The 26,145-nt window shown below is 36.0% G+C and overlaps 1 protein-coding gene across 1 annotated transcript in view; it reads left to right on the top strand.

The window, feature by feature from the left end:
- LOC127526613 (collagen alpha-1(XXV) chain-like) overlaps window positions 1-26,145 on the top strand; it is a 105,113-nt gene that overhangs the window by 26,488 nt on the left and 52,480 nt on the right. Inside the window, exon 2 of the mRNA XM_051922511.1 lies at window positions 16,796-16,865. Within this exon, the coding sequence (XP_051778471.1) occupies window positions 16,796-16,865 (70 nt within the window). The remainder of the gene's footprint in view (window positions 1-16,795; window positions 16,866-26,145) is intronic.

The raw sequence follows: 26,145 nt of genomic DNA, 5'->3' as shown, positions 1-26,145 counted from the left end.
CCTGCCAGGTCACGCTTGTGGTTTGTCAGCAAGTCGCCTTACATCCGCCCCGTGCCCTCTTTCTGTTCCCAGAAGCAGATCATAGAATGGTTTTAATAGTTTACTTTCAAATAATGCAAAGAGTATGCGACATGTGTTTCTCCCTAATTCTGGGCTCATCAGGCGTACACAGTCACTGCATCCCCTCTCGGGAATTGAATCTCTGTCGTCAGCGCCAGAGGTGAAGCCCCTAACGTTGCGCTACGGCGTGTGGTTCGTTTATACCTCGTGTCTTCTCATTAAACTTTTATCTCGCGAATATGTTATTGCAATGCGCAGCGGGAGCGTTTCTATAAACTTAATTTAAACTTACGTTTTACACCGTGCTTTTTTCCCTTATGAAGATGCTTGTATGCTTTACTCGCTCGCTTCTTATTGTTTCGCTCCCTTCTCAATTTTTTAATGAATTTTTTGTTCTTCGCTGTTTGCGGCTCATCCTTCATTTCTCCCTACTGCATTCTTTTATCTCACGAATATGTTATTGCAATCCGCAGCGGGAGCGTTTCTATAAACTTAATTTAAACTTACGTTTTACACCGTGCTTTGTTTCCCTTATGAAGATGCTTGTATGCTTTACTCGCTCCCTTCTTATTGTTTCGCTCCCTTCTCAATTGTTTAATGAATTTTTTGTTCTTCGCTGTTTGCGCCTCCTCCTTCATTTCTCCCTACTGCGTTCACAGTCTTTTCACGTGATTACGTGGGAGGCGTGATGATGTGACACTCAACTCCTCCTCCCACGGCCATCGAGCTGCCGTCCATTACAGTATATTGTGAAAAAAGAGGTTCCAGTTATGACCATTACGCATTGAATTTTGAAATGAAACCTGCCTAACTTTTGTAAGTAAGCTGTAAGGAATCAGCCTGCCAAATTTCAGCCTTCCACCTTCACGGGAAGTTGCAGAATTAGTGATGAGTCAGTCAGTCAGTCAGTCAGTCAGTGAGTCAGTGAGTCAGTGAGGGCTTTGCCTTTTATTAATTAGTATAGATAAAAAAACTGCAAGAATGTGAGGCTTCAGATATGGGAATTCAGGCAGTAAATATTTTATATATCTTAGGACACTTGAGTTCACAAATACAAGCAGGGTGCACATAACATGTTTTACAGCAAAAGCTTTTTACAAAAATTTGAGCATATTACTACTTTCATCTTCCTATCAGAATGGTTAGCCATACGCCTGTTTTAAAAAACTATAAAATGCCTTCACATAACATTCAAACAGTATCCCTTATCAGCAAAATACTTTCATGAGAACAACTCATTTAATATTACACTGTCGGGATCATGTAACTAGTCACATGATTTCTACCAGTAAAAAGAGGATTGTGAAATAACCATGTAGAACCAACATGATAATGTTTTCTTGAACCTCCATTTAAAAAGACAGGCACATTCTTAAGGGTCCTTGTACATTATGGTTGTCTTTTTTTCTTATACATTTTTTTGAATTTATTAAAATCAAGTAACATTCCATTCAAGCAAGTCAAATTCGAAAAAAACTAATTTCAAATCAGCCCCCACCCATGAGAAAGAGAGGAAGGCCAACAGCAAGAGTAAAACTTTAAGAGTAGAAAAAAGGGGGAGAAAAATCCTTTTCTCAAATATAAATGCCTATTCTAAACTCTTATTGATAAGCTCCTTTCTGGTTTTAAACAAATTTGAACAGAGAATTTGATTTTTTTCCAATTTCAAATAGTATATAACACCAGTTACCCACTGACTAAAGAGAGCGTTGAGCGAGATAAGTTTACGTGTTAATAGTGAAGTAAAGGCAAATACAATTTGTTTGCGCTTCTTCACTTTAAGCTCATCTGGGAGTACACCAAATACAGCTGTTTGTGGAATAGGGGTGATTGTGACACCAAGACTGTCTGATAGGCGTTTTAGATTTTGGTCCAAAATGATGTTAATTTGGTATACACCCAAAACATAGGGCCCAATGAGGCTGGAGCTCGATTGCAACGTTTGCAGGTTGGACCTTGCCCTGGAAACATTTAGGACAATTTTGAACGAGTTGATGTGCTCAATAAAATATTTTAAGTTGAATAATTGAATGCTTCACTCACAGGGCGCTAGAGTGAATTCTGTGCATGGCTGCCTTCCACTCCTTTTCTAGAATGTTCAGTTAGGTATCCTTTTCCCACTGTACTCTCTCACACATATCTTTATGCATTGAATGATTTGAAGTGGTTTTTTTCCATACCATGCTTCTGAGGGAATCATCTAGAACTCCCTGTACAGCTTTAGTCAAGTCAAGTGTCTTTTATAAAGTTAATTTGAAGACAATGGACAGATTTTGAAAACTCAAACACTCAAATAGAGAGAATCACAGTGTAGACAAGCATAAATGACTCAGTGGTGTGAAGTCCATTGTTGGCCTTGTTCTAATGCCAGGACGGCATTGATCAAAATATTCAGATGTAAAGCATCACTGCAACAAACTAAGAAGAGGAACAGAATGGGAGAGACGAGGTACTAGCTGATTTTAAAGTACAACGTGATTATTAAAAAGTTAGTATGAGCAGCTTCACTAAAATAAATAGTTTAAAGTCGTAAATTAAATTCTGAGAATAAAGCAACATGTCTATCAGGGTTTTTTTTTTGATCTTATTCTGTTTTTTCATGAAATTTCCCGTTTTTATTGGTAATGTCACTCTCTCCAAAATATTGTTGCTATGATGCACAACATGTAACGTCTTGGAAGCTGGCCATAAAAATTCGGGTCATGTGTCATTTGGTATCTGAACATTGTTTAAATGAAAACTCATTTGAGAGAATTCAGTTCTTCATCAATTACAGAGAAAAGCAAACATATTTTTTGACTTCAACTACTGATTGATTTGTATACAGAGCTGACATTTATTGCCATTGCTGACTACTTCTCTTTGATTTGTTTTTTTAAGTCTCTACCATACATATTTCTTTTCTGCATACTGTATGTCTGAAATGCGAACAATATATAATATTGATAGGTATATCATTCCAGGGTACAGCTAAATTTTGTATTTATGATATTTTAAAAAAAGATCTGACTTTTGAAATCACAGTTAATACTGTCCAGTATAGCCATTTCAAGAGTCTTGAAGATGATGGTATGCTAAGCTAACTACAGATCTATTCAACCTTTAGTCAATTCAGTCATTTAAAAATGAAGACATATTTCTAAGTTTGAGTTATGATCGTTATAGAGTACTAGCAGTGTTACCCAGCTTTGCCCAGGGTACTTTGTTGGACAGTGAGCATCAGTTATAGTGCCATTGTTTAATTGGATGTTCTTTTCTGTGTACAATATTCATAGTTTTTTATTCATTTTACCTTGTACTAATATTATTGCCAGGCAGTGTGGCATAGTGGCTAAGACTTTGGGCTTAGGAGCTAGGATTAAGGTTGTAAGTTCAATTGCTGCTAATGACACAGTTTGTGACCATAATAATAATTCTTTGCATTTATATAGCGCTTTTCTCACTACTCAAAGTGCTTAGCAATTGCAGGTTAAGGGCCTTGCTCAAGGGCCCAACAGAGCAGAGTCCCCTCTAGCATTTTACGGGATTCGAACCAGCAACCTTCCGATTACCAGTGCAGATCCCTAGCCTCAGAGCCACCACTCTGCCTTAAGTAAGTCACATCACTTCCCTGTGCTCCAACTAGAAAAACAAAGGAAATGTAACCAGTTATATCTCAAATGTTGTAAGTCACATTGGAACAAAGTCGTCATTCAAGTAATAATAACATTATTAAGTCACAGGAGCTACTTACTCGTGAACATGCAATATACAATTGAGTAAAACATCCCTGCAGTAGATCAGTTCCTTCTTTTTAACTGGGCTTTTATTTATAGTCATTGAAATACATATTTTTTTCAAGAAAGTATATTCTTTTGAATTGAAATGGGTAATCTGTAGGAATAATATGAAATCTGTATCTATCATTATCATTAATAGAAGTTTACAATTTTCATCTGTTTGCATTGTTCACTCAGGTATTTCTTTGTGCTTTTCATCAGTTGTTTGTATGTGAACCGCTGATGTGAATGTATATGTAAAGAATTTTGGAGAGTGAGGGGGAGATGGGACATCCCCATTCAAAGAAATCATGTACATATAAATGATTTCAGAGAGTGGGGTGAGGCTCCCCTTTCAAAGTTTGTAGATATGAATGTATATTAAAATGGAGTAGCCCGTGTTGGACCTGTTCAGTTTAAACTGGTGGCATTCATCCAGGGGTGTGTTGTATCCACTTCCTCCCCATCTCTCTCTCCCTCCCTTTTTGCCTTTAGCGAAACAACATCTACACTCACAGGCATGGTGCCTGTGACCCTCACTGTCATGTTATAGCACAATTGCTAACCATTGAGCTTTGCATCTTCATTGTGTTTCACTGAACTTTCCCCTTGCAATTCACACCTCACTATGTCTGCCAAACTTCACGTCTGTTTTTTCCTGTTGAGAACACCGCACCTTCTTCAGTCATCCAGTTGGTGTGGCCCAATCAATCACTTCTGCTCTGTTCTTTGTTTGCATAAAGCCCACTTTTAGTGCAACACAGGGCACATACATTAGCATAAGATTAATATCACCAAATTTCAAACTTAATGACAAATAAGAAAATATGGTTTGGCTAATTTTCTTTTTGGAAAATTGTCACCAAATTTTAGTTGAATTACTTACAGCATTTTTAAGATTTTGAAGTATTTAGGTTTTCTATTGTAAGAAAGGTTTTACCGATAAATATTGATAAATTGAAATGTTCTTCCTTAGCTGATGCCTACTGCCCTAAATGTACAATCCTGTTAAATTTCACCTTTTAAACTACTGTATATGGGAAATAGTATTTAAAACTGAATGATTGAACTGAATATGTGTACAAGAAGAGGAGTAGTAAGGGAGGCCACCAAGAGACCTATAAGAATTCTGAATGAAGTTATAAGCTACAGTGGTAAATATTTGTAAAGTCTGTGCATACAAAAGAACTGTTGCCTTGGTGCTTCACCAGTAACAGCATTTTGGGAGGGTAGGAAAGAGTAAGCCACTGTTTAAAAAAAATTATGATATTTCAGCTGGAGTTTGGTAGAAGGTACAATGGAGACTCTGAAGTCAGATGGAAGAATGTTCAATGGTCTGATAAGTTCAAAATTGAGCTATGTGGCCATCAAAAATGCATATTTGACATAAGCCGAACACTGCATTTTATCGAAAACACACCATCATCACTGTTTTTGTGAGGGTAGAGGGTAAAATGACAATCAATAAGAGTAAGTAACAATGTAATGTAACACTGTATTTCTACTAAACAAAATATTTGGATTTACAGCCAGTAGTTGTTTTCTTATTTGTACCAAGCACCATATAGAAACTAATTTGGAAAAACATGGGAGTGGTATAAAAGCTCAAGAGATAAGGATATTTCTTGTTTATAGTAAATAGAGTGTAGGAATAATCCACTATGAGAAAATAAAGACAATTTAGTGTAGGAGCACATAGGAATGTCATAAAATCCAAAAGTTCTTGATGGTAGCTTGTTTACAGTAAACATATTGTATACAGCATACTTTCCCAGTAAAAGCAGGATTTCTGAAAATTAAAGGTAAAGAATTATTTCCCTCAATAATTTATGACCATGAATTGTCTCACTTGTGAAAGGAACAGACAGATTTGAGAGAGAAATGAGGGAACAAATATAAAATGGGGTGTTCTTGCCACTACACTGGAGGTGAGACAACTGATAAGGAGGTCTTCACAGGGTGCAGTTGTTGTTGTGTTCATCCGATTGATTGTATTCTTTAGTCTCCCTTCTTTATTCCACTCTGTGTGATTATTCTTTAAAAATGCACAGATGTCATATACTTGTAGCCTCCATGGTGCTATTCTGGGTGCAGGCGGTTACCATGGAGGACCCTTATCATTCATCCATCCATCCATCTCACTAAGCTGCTTATCAAGAGTCGGATCATGGGGCAGCTGTAACCTTTCCCAGCATTTATTGGGTACACAGCAGGAACAACACCTGGACAGGGCACCAATTCATCACAGGGTGAACACACAGAGACTTACTACGGCCAATTTAGCAATGTCAGACCACAAAACCACATGTCTTTGACCTGTTGGAGGAAAATGGATGAGGCAGCAATGCCACAGTGATGCTCCACACCTTATCATAGTATATTTAACTTATATACTGTATATATATATTTACCTGCCACTTTATTGGGTACACCTTGCTACTACGAGGTTGGACCTGCTTTTGCCTTCAGAACTGTTGTAATTCTTTGTGGCATAGATTCAATAAGGTGCTGGAAACATTCCTTAGGGATTTTAGTCCACATTGACATGATAGCATCACACAGTTGCTGTCAGATTTGTTGGCTGCACATCTGCTGACATCTGGTGACTGTGGAAGCTATTTGAGTACAGTGAACTCATTGTCATGTTCAAGAAACAAGTTTAAGATGATCTGAGCTTTGTGACGTGGTGTGTTGTTCTGTTGGATAACATAGCCATCAGAAGATGGGTGCATTGCTGTCATAAAGGGGTTGGCAAGGTCAGCAACAATACTCAGGTAGGCTGTGGCATTTAACTGATGCTCAATTGGTACTAAGGTGCCCAAAGTGTGTCACGAAAATATCTGCCACTCCATTACACCACCAACAGCAACCTGAACCAGTGATACAAGGTATGATAGATCCATGCTTTCATGATGTTGATGCCAAATTTTGACCCTACCATCCAAATGTCACAGTGGAAATTGAGACTCATCAGACCAGGTAACGTTTTTCCAATCTTCTCTTGTCCAATTTTGGTGAGCCCATGCGAATTGTAGCCTCAGTTGCCTGTTCTTAGTTGACAGGAGTGGCACCAGGTGTAGTCTCCTGCTGTTGTACCCCATCTGCTTCAAGGTTCAATGTGTTGTGCATTCAGAGATGCTCTTCTGCATACCTTGGTTATAACAAGTGGTTATTTGAGTTAATGTTGCCTTTCTATTAGCTTCAACCAGTCTGGCCATTCTCCACTGACCTCTGGCATCAACAAGGCACTTTCTCCCAGAGAACTGCTGATCACTGGATATTTTCCCCTTTTCAGACCTTTCTCTATATACCCTAGAGAAGGTTGTGCTCGAAAATCCCAGCAGATCAGCATTTTCTGAAATACTCAGACCAGCCTATCTGGCACCAACAACCATTTCACATTCAAAATCACTTAACTCACCTTTTTTCGCCATTCTGACGCTCAGTTTGAACTGCAACAGTGTCTTTACAATGCCTACATGTCTAAGACTGTATGACTGTATAAAACTATTTGCCCTATCGCTGCAGTAATTACTAAAAAAAAAGTGCCTAAAATTTCTGAATAGCTTAACAATAAATTACTATCTGCAAAAGAGAGTGGCCAAAAAAGAGAATACATTTATTTAATATGAAATTATTAAGTTCAATATGAAGGGTATGGAATGTTCATCTGATGAAGATGTTGCATAAGAGAGTCGATATAAGACACCCGGCCCTCAGAAAGGTTTCAAAGACTTATGATTAAATATAGAGAGTGGGTTGTAATATGAATCATCTAAGAAATCCTATACTTTCATAGCAGAGTGTAACTGTAAATAAAGGAAGAAGAAGGAGTCATGGAGAGTGAATCTGGATTTGACTTCTTGGAATGTGCACAAGGCAAAATTACTAAAAAGATCTTCAATTGCAAAACACATTATATGCATCCTCCATTTACAAATTGGATTAAATTTAAAAAATAAAGGAAGAAAGTAGAGAAAACTAATTTTCATTACAATGAACCTCAAATATTTTAAAGTATAAGTAACTGATGGGATGAAGCACATCTCATGCAGTAAACAGTAGTATTGCATTCTTTGCCTGCCACATGTTTTTAGTCAATACTGAAGTTGTAAATTTTGGACACTAGAGTCAGGTGATTTCTTTCTCTAACTAAGGAAGCAATGTTTCAGCAAAATGTCTGGAAAGCCATAGGAAGTTAAACTTCATAAATTTAAATTTAAAGAGCACATCCAAAAATGGTTGGACTAGGACCATGCTAAATAAATTAAGCATATCTTTGAATATACTATGTTCATTTTAACAGCTGCAGTAAGTGAATGTCAACTGGCAAATGTACATCAGTTTTAAGAGCATCTAGAGTTGTATTTTTATAAGGAATTTTAAAATTTCAAGAATGGGTTACAATGGCGTACCCTTGAGATTGGAATCTAACAACAAGGTTGTTATAAAATCCAAAAAAATAAAACATGAAAGACAACTGATGTTTAAAAGAAGGGATCCAGGATACCTGCAAAAAGGGACGTGCCACAGAAATGTGTCTAAAAGTAGAACGTAAGATATGTACATTGAATTTAAGAAATTAGAATATGTAACTTGAACGATGGAGACATAGGTAACAAACATTATAATCAAATGAGGTTATATTATTATATATTATAAGATATAATTATATTACAGTTTTATTATATAATGTATTGTTATAAGATACTATTAGTTGCAATCGCACATAATGCAAAAAGCACCTGTCCGCCTGTCTGGATGAAACACTTCGGCTCCCTGTAGACTTATTGTGTTGAAACTTGGCACACTAATTTTTTAAGGAAATTTGTCAGGACATTTTGATTTTACAACATACAGTAGTAATATGTTTATTTATCCATCACCATCCTTTACTGTGCCAGAATGCAGTGGTAGGATTCGTTATATACTAACTAGTTTCGCAGGGCCAGATGTGACTCTCAGGTCAAAAATTCACATCACGGGATAATTTGTTAAAAAGTTTGTAGTGAATAGTGGCAAAATCCACTTCTGAAAATGCTCTGCCCATAGGGTGTCTTCCTTAAATCTCTTCCCCAGTTTTCTTCATTATATACAGTATACTTTAAATGATTGGGGTTGCAATATTTCATGACAACAAAAGAAAAATCTCCTTAAGTATAAGATAAATACATAAAATAACTATGAAAAGACAGGGAGAGAAAAAGACAGAGGAAGAAACTAAACAAAAGAATTAATACTGACAGAAAACAGAAAAATAATGTTATGCATTCAAGAGCACAGTAGCACACTGTAACTGAAGCTTGATTCATTTACATATGTTGTCATCATTGAAAAAAACATGCTAACCATGCTATCCCCATATTTAAGAAAGGTGAACCAGAGAGTGTGTTATACTTCAGAGGGATCAAACTCCGCATTCTCCCAGAGAAGGCCTATACGAAGGTGCAGGAGTGGAGCCTCTATCCAGTGGTTAAGACTAAGTAAAGAAGAATAGTGTAAATTCCATCCTGTATGTGTAACAGTAGACCAGATCTTTTCCCTGGCACAGTTGTTGGAAGGTTCATGAGAGTATGAAAACCCAGTTTACATGTTTTTATAGATTTGGAAAAAAAACATATAACTATGGGTTTCAGCATGTGTAGGGGGAGATTTCGTAGGAATATGGGATAAAATTTCTGCTCTTGTGTGTCATTTGTTCCCTGTTTGAACACAGTGAGATCTGTCCAGATATTTAGCCTTAAGTCAAATTTGTTCACTATTGGTATGAGACTCTATCACAGTTGTGTCTTGTCACCGCTCCTCTTTGTGGTTTTCATGGACAAAATATTAAGGTGCAGTTGATGGTGTAAGAATGTCCAGTTGAGGTGGCTATGGGTAGTATTTTTATTTTATGCAGATGATGTTGTCCTTGTTGATTCATCTCAGTGTGACCTTTGGCATGCACTCGAGTGACTCTCTGCTGAGTGTGAAGCAACAGGGATGAGGATTAGCACCCCTTAGTGTGAGACCATGGTTCTCTAACTTTTAAAAGAGTTAATTGTGTGATTGAGAAACTGCCCTTAGTGGATTAGTTCAAGTATCTCGGGATCTTGTTAAGGGGTAGCGGAAGAAGGGAATGTGAGATTCACAGGTGGACTGGAGTGGTGGCAGCAGTTCTGAGGGCACTGTACCAGTCTGAGGTGGTGAAGCAGGCACTAAGTCTAGAAACAAAACTCCTGGTTTACTGGTCGATCTGCATCCCTGTTCTTACCTATGGTCATGAGCTGTGGGTAATGACCAAAAGAATGAGTTCTGAGTACAAGCAGCAGACATGAGGTTTCTTTGCATGGCTGCTGTAAAGACACTCCATGATAAAGGGAGAAACTAAGCAATTTGGGAGAAACCTCAGAGTAGAGTGACTGCTCCTCTGGATCAAGAGGAACCAGTTAAGGTAATTTCGGCATTTTGTAAGGTTGCCTCCTGGGCGGCTTACCCTGGAGCTGCTCTGGAGATGTCCCACTGGATGGACACCCAGTGGTAGACCCAGGACATGCTGGATGGATTATATCTCTTATTTGGTTTGGAAATGGGTAGGAATTCCTTAGAAATAGATAGAATTTGTAGCTGTGGACAGGGAAGTCTGAACTCACCTGCTTCACCTGCTGCCACTGAGGCTCTCAACAGAAGAAAGGTTTTCAGAGGATTAGATGCAATGAGATGTTGCTTTCATTTTTGACTGTTGCATCAATTCATGGTATAATAGCAGCAAATAGCGTTTAAACAATATTATGGTTTATATATGCTGTTTGTTTAAATACTCCAACTATATTCTGGTATGGCATGTTTGGTACTTCCAATTAGGCAATAATTTTAACTTTATATTTGTTTAGACATTCATTCATAAGATGGATGTTGTGCAGTCTTGTCTGTGGTTCTCTTGGAGTGGTGTCAGTATCAACAGGGACATTATTGATACCACAACATTTAGCTTGAATGCATATTTTTTAGTTCATCTTTTGGCAAACGTAAGAAGTCAATTCTTTGGCATCTCACTTGACTCTAGCTCTATTGTCGTAATGTTAAACAACAGACAGTACATACAGCCGGCAGCAGTACATCATTCAATTTAACCACTAGCCCACTGATATTTTTGTATGCCAAAGAATAATCTGTCTATTGCAATGGGTTATGTTTACTTTTAATACATGTGTTTTTTGCAAACACGGTACACATTTATAAATATGTTTAACAAGGGTCTCCTTAGGAGACTGTTCAGCCTTAGACAGTTTATTCATCATAACCACAGTTTTGGTTTTCGTCGGACCATATTAGCAAGAGCACCATTGCTGTTTTTTGTATAAATCACCTCCCCTATTTTAAACCTCGTCTTCATGAGCTGTTGGATTGGCTCAGAATTGTAGCACTCAATGAATTGTCTTATTGTTCCCACCCACAATTAAGCCAAATTCACTCATGGTTGTCATCAGATAGGGGTATTATTATAAATGTCTGGCTCTGTGAGACTACATGCCCATCCCATGCTCAACTCTTTAGCTGCGAGGCATTGTGCACAAATGTGAATCACTTCTGCTGCTCCTTGAAATTAAAGCTTGTAAGTAACAGGATCTTCATGTTTGTAAAAGTCAAACTTAAAAGCAATTTCACTTGTACAAAAGTATGAAGGATGGCTGGGAGACACTTTATGCTACAGTTAATAAACGTGTACTTCTTTTAGACTAAAATCACCCTAATAGCTGCAATATGTAAAGATTATAATGATTCAGTATTTCCCTGATGCTATAATTTATCAGCAAAATGCTACAATTTGGATGCAGCCAGAAATTTTAGCTTGAGACTTCAGCACAGATATTAAATCACTTTTGGGTACTTCAAGAAATTTGAACTGCAGTTGGCCACAGAACCTCCACCTCCAATAGCTAACAATAGCACATGAATCTTTTGTAAGAGAAAGTCAAGACCATTATAAAGAGTTGGGGTACCACCCTGGTAATGCCACATACTTGATGGAATGAAGACAAAAGAAAAACATGCAACAATTACAGAAAATTCTTTTTGAATATAAGTTCAGAACGTGGTGGATTTTCCAGCTTAGAGGACCTCCATCAGAATGAGGTGAGTCCAGGTGGACAGACACTGCAAGTGACTTCAGTGGTGATAAAGCTGTCAGTCTTCCTGCCTGCAGAAGAAAGAAGAGAAGAGACATTATTACACAGTGCCAACCCCTGCAGCAGCAGGTTATTACCATTACCAGGGCCCTTATGCTTTCCACTAAGCATACATGCGTGACACTTTGTATCATTTAAGTTAGAATCTCCTGTCTATTAAAGTAATTTCAGCCACATGATATTGTAAAATGGTATTATAAAACATTTTTACGTTCACTATCAATGCATGTAATTACATTCTGCTGTCGCTGTTTTTGGAATATGACTCACTGTTACAAAATATGTAATAAACAAGATTGTGATAACAAATGTTCTGATGGTGCGACTAGAAAGTCTAAAAATGCTCCAGCTTTAAAGCTATTTATCCATGTTTATGAACATACATGAATGTTATACATGCATTTTCTTACTCGTTATATATTTTATGAAAAATCTAGATTAATTTAAATTATCATTAAATCAATAAAAAGGCTTACCTTTGTTTCCTTCACTTTTTAAACAAGTGGTAACATACCCTGATACAATGTGATCAAGTATTGGTCTTTGTGTTTATTTTATTTAGAGGTTATAATTAGCCTTGTATTATATTTATGAGCCATCCAGTGATCAATTTTTATATTACACTTGGCACAATAATAGGTTTCCTGGGACATAAATTCTATTCTGGCAATATTAAGTGCGAACCAGGAACCAACACTAGATATGTTCAAGCAAAGACCTCAGTTATTCACAAAAGGCCTGTTTAGAGATGCCAGCTCAAGTACATATCTTCAGGATGTGCATGTTAGGACAAAAACATTATAGAATGTGTAAAATCGATGTAAACAACGGCCAGGATGTGAAAAGAGCCTTGGTTCATTTGTCTTGTAGAGCAGCACAGCTCACTACTATGCCATCACAGCACCATTTGTTTACAATATAATGTCAAAACACATTACATAATGTATCAACAGAAAGTGACTTAAGAGTCATGGTTAGTTTGTAGAGCAGTAAGTGGCCCAATCAATTCTAAAAAAGATCTAGGCCTGAACATTGGTGAGGGTCTAGTTGAACTGCTGATGGACACACAAGGAATTTGTGAGGAAATAGGCTCTAAATGATTGTAATTGTAGTACTCAATATTTCCATCCTGTAATTACCACATACAAATAAACTTGCTTATATAATCACCCGTTTTGTAAACATAATCTAATTATACATGAGAGCTAGAACATTTCTTATCATCATCTTTTGAAAGCCAACAACCCATCCTGAAAAAGACAATAGTTCATCACAGAGCAACTGGCTTGATTAACAAACAATACAACAGCATTCCTGTAAAATTTGAAGGATTTTAAATTGAATAATATTATGTATGTAATTCATATGATGTACTATCTTATATCTGCAGCTGAAAGCATGTATTATAATATGTATATTATTATAATTATGTATTGGTGCAAAATGTGGCTAGAAGCTCTGGAGTTTTTCCAGAAAGTTGTGCTAGCATGCTTAACAGCTTAAAAAAAGAACCAGAAGATCCTAGTTTGATGCCTACTTGTTGATCACATGTTAAGTTTCTTGCAGCACACAATGTGAAACTTTGTCATCTATAGCAATACGACCTTCACATTGGTGCTGAGTATTTAGCAGCTCAACTCAACTCAAAAGTGGCTGAAGAAAGAACTAAGATAATATAATAAATTATTTAATGTTTGTGACCTTTCTGGGATAGCCATCAACAACAGAGATCCTTTAATGTGTTTTATAACAGTACTTTAGAAAATATGATTCATTATTCTTATTTTGTATTCTTAATGCTACCTACAATTGTTTTCTATTTATAAAAGACACTGTCAGGAGAGACACTTCAATAATAAAATTGCATTCTGCAAATCAAAACAATAGTGCTTGTTGCGTGAACGCTAAAGGAAGTTGTAAATGTAAGAGGAGAGGCACATCCCACCTTCTTCCTGGGATACCCTACTCATTTGCCTTCATTTACATCTTTCTGCGGTACCCAAACATAGCACTCACCTTCACACTTAGTCCTGAACCTCCTTCTGACAGAAATTTTATTGATCTTAAAAGCACCTCAACAAGGGAGTACATGGTGTAGTTTGTTTATCATTAATCACAGGACACACAGAACGGTGTCTCTTTTCTGTGTCTCACAAATGTTTTAAATATTATTCTTCATTATGGTTGCTCTATTTATATACAAAGGAAAATCTGATGCATCTTTTGGAAACTAATTATATAATACAGCACTCTGTGATGTTTTCCATTTGTCTTTTTGTGTTTAATGGACACCTTTTTCTTTCCCCTTCATCCATTGATTTTTTAGACTACCATACAGTGTGGTTGCTACTTGCTACTATTTTGTTTTAGTGCATTTCTGTCTACAATTCTGAAAGAGGCCTTGCCTATATTTCTTTAGTCCCTGAATGGAGATTATTTATAATAGTTGACATTAATCTTTCATATTATTTTTAATATTTTAATGTTCTAAGGTAATATTTTTATTTTTGTTGTAACACACATATGTTTAATTAAGTATCAGCAAAATCAGCAGCTGGTCTTTCGCTTATACTTTATATAAACAGGTTAACACTTTCACTCACCAACACTTGACTAGAAATTAAAAACAGACAGAAGCAGTTCTTTGTGAAATGGGAGGTGAATAAGGTCTGGTTATTTTTATTTTCTCTTAAAGGTCCTTATTGACTACCAAAAACTTACATTTGGATCCTGAGCACCTGTAGGTGCCCATACAACCACCTTCTCCAATCACCCATAAGATTCGTTTTGGATTGATACAGAAAGCTAAAAGGGACGAGAATAGGAAAAGTTAAAAACAACAGAGGTTTGGGAAGTTGAGAATCATCCAAGGTGGTAATATGTTGTGCTTAAAAAACTGAGAAAATATTTCAAGAAACATTCATTTCTTATAAAATAGACAGTAACTGAGAAACTTTAACCAATTCTCCCAAATAAAATGTGTGTAAGCTAATTCTGCAGTATTACCACCAAAGAAAAACCTGGCTTTGTATCTCATGTGTTTGGGTGTACAATGGGTGCACAGATGAACAATAGATTGTCCTGTACTGTTACAAAATGGATATTATGAACATATGTAAATCCTCTTTAATCCATACTTCTTTAAACAACATCTTCCTTAAAACGTTCTGTTATCCGTAACAGGTGATCTTCCTTTAGTCCCGGAAGTACTAGTTTTAACTCGAATCAAAACAAATATTCCAACATTTTTTTGCTATATGAGAGGAAATGGGTAGTCTTTATTTTATTTCAATGTGAAGGTCAAAGAAACTTGCCAAGATTTAGTCCTGTGACAGCAATCAATCCTCCTTGTTCAGAAATAGACTGATGTGATTGATTTCAATCTCATCCCATAGAATGGCAAACATTTTAGAATTTGGGGGGTCAAGTTTAGCTTCTTCACATCATTGTCCAGCGCTTCCGTTCCAGTGGTCGTGTTTTTGGCACTGGTGTTGTAGTTTTTATTAATTTATTTATGACTTTTCATATGTTATCAACAAACCAATGTAGGCCATGACGAAATTAACTGAGATGTCAAAAAAAGAATAAAAACCAATTTTTACTTCTTCATATTATTATTGTTATTATTACTAATTTCCATGCTTATTCAAGGGGTTTTATCTGTGACTTTTTTCAGATATTGTGGGAGCCCTTTGTGAAGAAAGAGATTAAGAAAGATTGTACACAGTTCAATAAAGAGCTAAAAGCCAAATAAAACTTATGCAGTCGGAGAGCAGAGACAAAAAAGTTTTGTGTTGGTAAAACCTGATAAAATCAACAAGGTAGAAAGAAATGTGAAAGCAGCAAGAATGGCATATTTGCATCATTATCACAGAATACACAGTATTTATTTCTAGCAATGCAGCACAGACTACAATGATCTGAACTGATCGGCTTTCTCTTAGGTTGTCAACACCTGATCACTGATATGAATTTCAGCCAAAGTAGGTTATGAAAACCAAGAATGTGACCATCTAACAGTATATGACAAGGAAATACAAATGGAAAAGATAGAACAATGTAGTCAACCAAGTGAATAAAATCGTCCTCAGTAAGAAGAAGTAAATTCCATGATAGTCAATACTGAAGTAATGTTTTACACATTAAAACGATGGTAACTTGCTTTAAGCCCTTAGGAATTTCTTGCTATATAAAGATTTCTGAAAAATGCATGTTAAAAGATTGCATATATACGTACAAGACTGGATACATGTTATCCAGACTGGGAAAGTTATTTGATTTTGTTTATTTTAAACCTGGTAGCTTTACAGTTTCTATAATTTCCAAATTGTTTAATATATTCTTCATGCTAGCTCCAGCTACTGTCATATTATTGATAGCTACTTTAATATATACTTAATATTCTTCTTGTTGTACTTAATGAACTTCATCTCTTGTTTAACCACTCTTGTCGTAATTAAATATTAAAAGAAATACTTAAGATTATCTTTTGTTTAATTAGTAACATGCGTATGACTGGAGCTACCTTTTTTCTTTTTCAACCTCACTTTTAACTGTTGCTTTTATATGCTCATAAGCTGTAGTTTGCACTAATTTTATTTCTTACAGTTTATGTGTTATATGCTGATTGTTTTCTCAGTATTTGGACTAAATTAATCCTTTTTGCAACATTATTGTTGTATTTTTTTAGTGCAGTTAATGATGAAATACTGTTTAATTATATTATATATAATATTTACTCTGTATAAAATAGAATAAAATAAAACCTAATGCTATTAAAAATATATATATTTTTTCTTTTAATTTCAGAAACTGTCTGCTCGCTTGCCTAGGATCCGAGACACACGAGATGCTCCTCATAGCTGTGTTTGCCCACCAGGTAAGCTTTCATCGTCATATATCTCTGTAAGATTTGGTCATTTATGGTTAAAATTATACCCAGCAATCCTCCTCTTTTGAGAGCCTTCAGTCAGACTTTGATTTTAGGTGTTAAAGGATATAAGCATTATATTATATTATATTATATTATATTATATTATATTATATTATATTATATTATATTATATTATATTATTATAATTTAGTAACTCAGAAGATGAGATTAAGTTTAAACAACATACTTACAAACAGTCAGCAATGAATTCATTTTAGAAAATTAACAGTAGTCAGAAAAAACATTGAAAGAAAAAGCTAAACAAGAATAAATTATGTCAAATAATAGTGTAGCAGATCACACTACAGCAGTTTTTATTTTGACTTTGGTAGTGAAGGACAATTGCAAGTATGCAATTTTTGAGTTATTAAAAAAATAACTATCCACGTAATCAATACAACCTAACTTTATTTTAAAAACAGTACATTTCACAAAAGCATATTTGTAGGAAGACAAAAAGCAGTGGAACCTGTAAGTGTAATTTCTATTAGAAGATTAAACTGTATGTGTAAATGGTGGTAATGGTGATTACTGTCATTTTCCTTTTTCAAAAATACTCCTACTTTCTGTAGAATCTGTTCTATCTTCAATAGGAAGACAGGGTATAACTCACCCAGCAGAGTCATTTATGGTTGTTATTATATGGTATATTAAATCTGTATAGGTTTAAAATTAGATACATTGTTTGTAAACTTTATCATTAATAACAGTCAAACATATGCTTTGTCAGTAGGTGTAATTAGTGAGAAATATTTACTTGCATCCCTAGGGTTAACATTTTGAAAATATACATTTTTATCATCGTCACCATGTTCTTTTATTATTTAAAAATGAGACAACTCAAGCAAGATACTGTTACAATAAAATTATTGATGCATGTAATCAGCATTTGGCTTGAGCATGCTATTTGGCTTCTTGATCTTATGCACAATGTGTGGTATTAAACTGTGCTTCTTCACAGTTAGCTACCTAATTGGTTAGATTGTTGTTATTTTAATTAAATTATATGTATTATAGTTGGACAAGAATAATTCAACATAAAAGCATGCATATATACATTTTTGTATTTTTTTGGTTTGTGTTGTTGACATGTACACATATCACCTAAGTCTGGGGGATGCCAGTATCAGGGAATGGAATTTCAATTAAAGGAATAAGTGGCCTTGCTAGGCTCCTTAATTGGGTACTACAGTAAGCCTAATGCCACAGTGACAGGTACAACTACCAGGTTTTATTATATTAAATTGTAAAACTCAGGGCTTTTTACTTTGAATCCTAAAACCATGTCTGGATATTATTTTGAATTGAGCTGCAAATTGACCTCAATGAGGTTTACCAAAGGGATAACAGTTAAAGCTTTTAACTTAAATTTAAATTTAAACTAATGTTCATTAGAAAGAAGTAGAGTGGACTGAGTTTTGGAAAGAACAGTTTACTAGTGAAACCTTTCCGGTAAACTAATCAGAAGCAGGCTGGATTTTTATTTTTACTTTTTTTTGCTCACACTCAGATAACATCTCAGTATTAGTGTATACCTCAGAAATATAATGAAGGCCATGCTTTCACAATGTTTAAATTCTTTGAGCTTTGGTTTTTGATATATGCCATATTTTAGTCTTTGTTTTGGTGTACAAAATATTATTTATAATATATATATAATATGTACAAAATAATATTTATAAAATATTTTTAATATGCAGTAAATGGATTACAGTTTTTTTCATTTCTACTTTAACAAACAGTTTGTCGATTTTGACATCTCCCCATCCTCTTGATCCCGTGTTAGCAGTAATCTCAAATAGTGAAAAACTTGACATAATTAAAATAATGATTTCATCCAGCATTGATAAGAGATATTGTTCAAGCACCTAGTAAAACCTTAACTGCTTTACTTGCAGTGAATATATATACCAAAAAGATAATTATTTCATATTTAACAGTAAACTTTAAACATATTTTAGGAAAATCTAAGAACAGTATTATTGCATTAGAGACAGTAATGTATACTCTCACAATACATATTACCCAACAGAAATTCTTCCTTCTCACATTGAGTGATTTTTTTCTGTTGTGTTAAAGAGGCAAACCCTATGTTTGCACTTCAATTAAGATTTTTTTTATTATTTATATGTAAACATTTTCTCCAAATTATATAGTTTTATTAAGAATGCAAATCTGCATGTGGATCATTTTTTGTTAGTTGTAATTGTAGATTTATAGTAATTCAGTTCTCGTCCGTTTATTCTTATAAAGTGTACTTTCACTTACAATCCCAGTGTGTCATATGGAAATGGAGTATAATTGAAACAATACACAAAACTACATAGGATCAGTTGGACAGTTAGGCCAACTATGGGCTCTCCGTGTGCTCTCCACAGTTCAGTTAAGCACAAGGAAATGACGAAGGTGCCAATGTAGTGCAGTAAAGGTCTGACGCTGGCTCCATCAATGGAATGACACATATGTTCATCTGAGAGTGGTCTTTGACCTAGGAGACTGTGGGTGACAGTTAACCCACGTCAACAAGATATGATTTTGTGCACTTATTGCAAAAGAGTTTGGCCAAAAATTTTGAACTGATGTTTTTGTTTTACTCTCTGCCAGTTCTAGGAGGCTATGTATTATGTTTGTTTGCATTTTGGTTTATTATCGGTATTTACAGAGACCGATATTTGAAAATAAATTATTAATACACATATTAACACACTTATGCCTATCCCAGTAACACGGGGCATGAGGCCGAAAACAACTGTTGAACAGAGTGCCAGTCCACAGGGTGTACACACACACACACCCGCGCTTATTTACATGGTTACCAATTAATCAATTCTGTACCACCACATGATTCAGACACAGAATACTTGGCTACATTGGATCTATAAGGCAGCAACCCTTGTCACAGTGCCACCATGCTTTCTACTGTCTGTTACTGAGAGAGGAAATAGACAATGTGTGGTTGTGTATGTGACCATTGCACATACTTGTACTATGCTTTTGTAATTCCGTTTAAATACAATGATCTTGTCTTCAGATAAGAGAACTATGTAAAGAATAACTTGAATAATAATCTCTGCAAGACATACAATGGCACTGTGACTTTAATTCACTGTAAAGACTCTTAAGTAAAGCTGTATGTTTAACTGTGCTTGGAATACATAAAACAACCAATGCTATTTGAACACTTTGTACAAGGTGACATATTGCTGACAGGTGGACAGGCCACACATATACACATTACTAGCACTGTATTGAGCAACTAGGATCAGAAGGCAGGTCATTGTTTGAGTCTATTTATAGGACGTTGCATGAGAAGAAGACAGCTGCAAGCAGGTGGCTAAATTACTAAAGGCAGCTTTCCCTAAAAGGTGTTCTGATTCTAAAATCGCAGACTGTCAGGCATTTCATAAGCAGACAGTAGAGACAAGTACGTTAGGTATGCATGAATGTCCAAAACAGTTTTAAGCATCTACTTCATGTACATTTCATTTAAGTTTATTATTAGAATGTTGTTCTTTGTTCTGATAATTCTTTGAAGGGAAATGAATCCTAACATATTATCACAGCAAGAATGTCTTATTCAGTGCACTCCTCTCACTAATACATAGCACAGGATCCTGGAGAAACGACCAAATGTAAAACATTCCATCAGTACTAAAAGTTTAAAACATTGAAACGACCGTATATTACACAAATATATATCATACTTCAAAAGCTTTCCAGTAATGGAATAGAGGAAAATAGCAAGTTCAATATTACATGAATCCTGCATCAAAACAAATTCCACTGGGCCAGCTCTAACCAGCTGGCTATTCAACATCTCCCAAGGCAAGTCAGTAGTTGTGACACTAAATTGATAAATTACAGTAGATATAGAAAATTTGCAAAATAATAAAGCATCATACATTTACACAGCATGTCATCTATTCTGCTTAATCAAGTTTTAGTGTGCCTTGAGCAAGAACATTTTCCGGCAATGTCAGGCACAAGGCAGGAATCAGCCCTGGGTGGAGTGTAAGTTGTGTTACACTACTTTGTGATAAAACAATGAGTCTTTCACACATTACTCTGAATGGCGAAAACACAATGTGTAAGTTCATCACATTAGTCTAGTACCTTGGTAACAAAATCTGATAAAATGTCATAAATAACACAATGAAGTACTCATATACATAAGCCTAAATATTCCACAAATCAAAATAATAAAATAGTCACACCAGACTGGTTTAACTATGTAGCCTTTCATATTTTGTGCTATTTCAAAGTCACTTTTAGCTGGAAGTGTAAAGTCTAACCCTGGATTTAACACTTGTCCATCATAGGGCATCCTCATACACATGCCCAGTGTCACTCAATTTGGAGGTGCCAATTAGCATAATCGAAACCACACAAAGAGTGACAAGGCAGAAAACCCAAGTCCCATGGATCTGTGAGGTAGAAGCAACAACAACAACATTTATTTATATAGCACATTTTCATACAAAATGTAGCTCAAAGTGCTTTACATAATGAAGAAAAGAAAAATAAAAGACAAAATAAGAAATTAAAATAAGACAACATTAGTTAACATAGAAAAGGAGTAAGGTCCGATGGCCAGGGTAGACAGAAAAAACAAAAAAAAAACTCCAGACGGCTGGAGAAAAAAATAAAATCTGCAGGGGTTCCAGGCCACGAGACCACCCAGTCCCCTCTGGGCATTCTACATAACATAAATGAAATAGTCTTCTTTGTAGTTAGGGTTTTCACGGAGTCACTTGATGCTGATGGTCATGCAGACTTCTGGCTTTTAATCCATCCATCATTGTTGGAACATCACGGTGCTTTGAGTAGATGGTGGTGGCTTGCGCCACCACCAAAAGGACACCGGAAAAGGAAACAGAAGAGAGAGTAGGGGTTAGTACAGATTTTAGAGCCACCATGAATAGTTATTATAATGAATTGGATATACAGAGTATCAGGATTAAATTACAGTGAAGTTATGAGAAGGCCATGTTAAAATAATGTGTTTTCAGCAATTTTTTGAAGTGCTCCACTGTATTAGCCTGGCAAATTCCTACTGGCAGGCTATTCCAGATTTTAGGTGCATAACAGCAGAAGGCCGCCTCACCACTTCTTTTAAGTTTTGCTCTTGGAATTCTAAGGTGACACTCATTTGAGGATCTGAGGTTATGATTTGGAATATAAGGTGTCAGACATTCCGATATATAAGATGGGGCAAGATTATTTAAGGCTTTATAAACCATAAGCAGAATTTTAAAGTCAATCCTGAATGAAACAGGTAACCAGTGTAGTGACATCAAAACTGGAGAAATGTGCTCGGATTTTCTTTTCCTAGTTAGGATTCTAGCAGCTGCATTCTGCACTCGTTGCAAACGATTTATGTCTTTTTTGGGTAGTCTTGAGAGGAGTGCGTTACAGTAATCTAGGCGACTGAAGCACTAACCACTATGGTCTCAGTCTAGTTACCCTTTGTGTGGAGTTTGCACACCATCCCTGAAATTGTGAAGAAGTTTCACTGGATTCTGCAGTTTTTCTCCCATAATCGGAAGACATGAGTATTAAGTTATTTTGCATGTTTAATTGGTGCAGTTTGAGTGAGTGTGCACTTTTGCATGACTGTGCCCTATGGAAGACTGGCATTCCATCCAGGGTTAATTCCCACCTAATTTTCCAGTGCTAGCAGGATGGGTGAAAGCTATAGATGGATGGATGGATATAATAATGTCATTTAAAGTTGTCTCTAAATGATAATTTGTCTTGCCATAAGAATAATCCATGAATTAAAAAAAAAATGTTTACAATCAAAAGACAAATGTTTTTTTTCTGTTGAAATCAAAATAGCACCAATCAAGGAAGTTAGAGTTTCACCACACATTTATACTTTTTGATGAGCTGTTTGATGTTACGTTTCATTGCCCTTCTTGAGTTGGAGAATTTTGTTTTGGTACTTTCATTCTTTTTTCTGTACTGATGGGTCTGTCTTTGCTTAGTGTAATCACAGAGTTGTGCTGTACACTCATACTGCTGTGCTGTATGCAGTTTTAACCTCTACTAATCCAAGTACTCCTATATATATAATATATATATAATATATAATGGGCGGCACGGTGGCGCAGTGGGTAGCGCTGCTGCCTCGCAGTTGGGAGATCTGGGGACCTGGGTTCGCTTCCCGGGTCCTCCCTGCGTGGAGTTTGCATGTTCTCCCCGTGTCTGCGTGGGTTTCCTCCGGGCGCTCCGGTTTCCTCCCACAGTCCAAAGACATGCAGGTTAGGTGGATTGGCGATTCTACATTGGCCCTAGTGTGTGCTTGGTGTGTGGGTGTGTTTGTGGGTGTCCTGCGGTGGGTTGGCACCCTACCCTGGATTGTTTCCTGCCTTGTGCCCTGTGTTGGCTGGGATTGGCTCCAGCAGACCCCCGTGACCCTGTGTTCGGATTCAGCGGGTTGGACAATGGATGGATGGATAATATATAATTTTTCAATAGTTGCCTTGAATGATGTATGTTGTTTATTATAAAAAGCTCTCTTGTTTTTCTGTCCTTCTTCTCCAAAGCACACAACAAAAATCATAGGCATAAAAGACTAGCAAAAATTCAAAACATGACTATGTCCCTGAAAACACCTTTTAGCTTCTAAGAAAGAAAATAATGCTTGGAATTCAAAACTATGAAAATGACCTTATCATGCTGCCCATCTTAAATAGTCATCATTATAAAGCAGACACAAGCACCCATGAATTTCTATCACAAAATGCTGGAGCCTAGCCAAGAAAATGACATTGCCATCATAATTATAAAAAATATAAGAAAAAGAATATCTCACACGTGGACTTAAGTTCCAAAACTCTGATTCATGACAGCTCTTGTGTATTTTTTCATCTTCCAATAAATCATGTCAGAAGTATTTTATCTTATTTAATTAAGGTGGCTCCAAGGTAAGGCTTTGCTTTTGGTTTGTGTAGAACTTCTTATTATCATATTGGAACATATTTCTTGAAAATTGTGTAAATGGTTCACCTTTAGGACCAAACTTGGATATCTTCTGTACAAGACTACATATTTGTCTTTGATCTTTCCTTTAGATAATGTGAATTTACGTGCGTGAAAATAGGCTGCAATGGAATGCAATGATGTTGATAGCTGTGATCCAACTTGAGAAGTTGTCTGATTCTGGTACCCATTTCTAGTTACAAAAACATGGTTTTGTCATCTAGGAGCTAATTCATTCAAAACCATAAGATCATTGATTGGTTCCATTTTTATCCATGTAACGAAATGAGTATAAAAATAAACATAATAAATAGAGTAATATACTTTTCTTTTGATGTGAGTACTCAAAATCACTTCTTTTATGTGACGGTAGAATAGTTGGAGGTGATCCGACCCATGCAGTGTAGTTTAGTGCTGTGCAGGTTGCAGCACTGAAGAAAAAAAATATCTCAAGAAAATAGCCTTCAGTGGCCCATGTTGAATAGTTCATTACACCTTCAGGTAGTGTATTAAACACAAGTCTTTATCCTAAAAATATCAAGCATTTGTCTCACAATACAATATAAATATTGGCAGCAAGTCTTGTGATATAACACATTTTCTGTGAAGCAACACTGCCATTTGTCTGTCCTGAATCAACCCTTCCTCAGACTCATCCTGTAACTCCTGGTTCAGTTCCCAGTTTCCTGAATTAAAAAAAATATATATTAAACAGTTTGCTTTGTTTATAACCTTCAGGAATTCAAACACCTCTACTGGGTCTTCTGTTGTTCTTATGCTTTCTTGGCTGTGTAGTTTCTCTTTCCCTGTTTTAAATTTAAGTTCCATAAATCTTGGCATTTGTTACAGTGCTATCTTTTAAAACCTTTCATAGTCATTGGTATCTTTCTTATGTATTCATAGGAACAGCACTCATTACTTCAACAATCTGTAACTAGTATGTAGTACAACCTTGAAATTACTTTTCATGATATAAAGATGAATTCCAGTAACTAGGTGGATATCTGCTCATTTTATTATGGCCCCACATGGACCTTATCAGCTATACACTTACTGATATCAAACTTCTACTCACAAAAGTAGTTTGAAAATTGACTTCCTCACATTGCATATTAATTATTACACAAGTCATAGATGTTATATGTATATAGAGTAAATAAATAAAAAAAAATAAAAGTAAGAGATGAATTGGTGTTGTAAATAAGGTAGACAAAACACAAAAAAAGGTTTGGGGGTACTACCTTGGTAACCCCATATACAGTACTTGAAGATTAGTCAAAGAAATAAAGCATGTCTTTACAGACATGAGTTTGGAACAGAACCAAGGAATTGAAGTCAAGTGCTGGTTTATATGGTTGGTTGGTAGACAGGAAGGGGCAGCTCCAGGAGAGCAATGCCATTGGTGGTCGAGTCAACAGTCAGCTGGGGCCTCATGTATAACGCCGTGCGTAGAACTCACACTATAACATGGCGTAAGCACAAAAGCGGGAATGTGCGTACGCACAGAAAAATCCAGATGCAGGAATCTGTGCGTACGCAAACTTCCACGTTCTTCCGGTACATAAATCCCGATCAGCGTGAAAAGTAACGCACGTGCACTCGCTTTCTGTCCCGCCCCAACTCCTCCCAGAATTACGCCTCTTTGAATATGCAAATCAATATAAATAGCCCTTAAACTCAGCCTTCTGTGAAAAGACAATGGGAAAAGCACGGGGGAAAATATAAGAATTTCAGCGAATACAGAGTGGAGGCAAGGAAAAACGTACTATTTGTTGGTTTAAACAGTGGTATAATCAACAAAAGGAAGTTGATCGAGTGACAGAGTGTCGGAGAAACTCGAAAGCTCAAGTTCACAAAGTCGCACAGTGCCCGAAATAAAAAAGTTGTCACATATCAAAGTCGGTGTGAAAAGGCGACTCATAGCCCACCGTCTGAGTGTCATATGAAAGCTTATTAGGATACAGAGAAAAAAAAATAGGCACACAGTGGGAAAAAAGCACAAAATGTCAACTTTAATCTCAAAATTTCCACTTTAATCACGTAGTTTATTTTGTCATTAAAGTAGAACATCATAAACTTCATCTTAAAATTGTTTATTTTACTAGTTTCTCAAATCCCATTGTAACTAAAGTAGCACGTTAAATGCTTTGTTCTGTGTTTGATCTTCTATGTGCTCTATGTGTGTGAATCACTACGTGTTTCCGTTCTTTCTCTTTCTCCGACAGGATACAGAATCCATTAC

This window comes from Erpetoichthys calabaricus, chromosome 2 (genome assembly GCF_900747795.2).
Source record: "Erpetoichthys calabaricus chromosome 2, fErpCal1.3, whole genome shotgun sequence".
Classification (NCBI taxonomy): Eukaryota; Metazoa; Chordata; class Cladistia; order Polypteriformes; family Polypteridae; genus Erpetoichthys; species Erpetoichthys calabaricus.
Note: the sequence above shows the minus strand (reverse complement) of the source record. Positions and strands in the feature narration are given on the sequence as shown.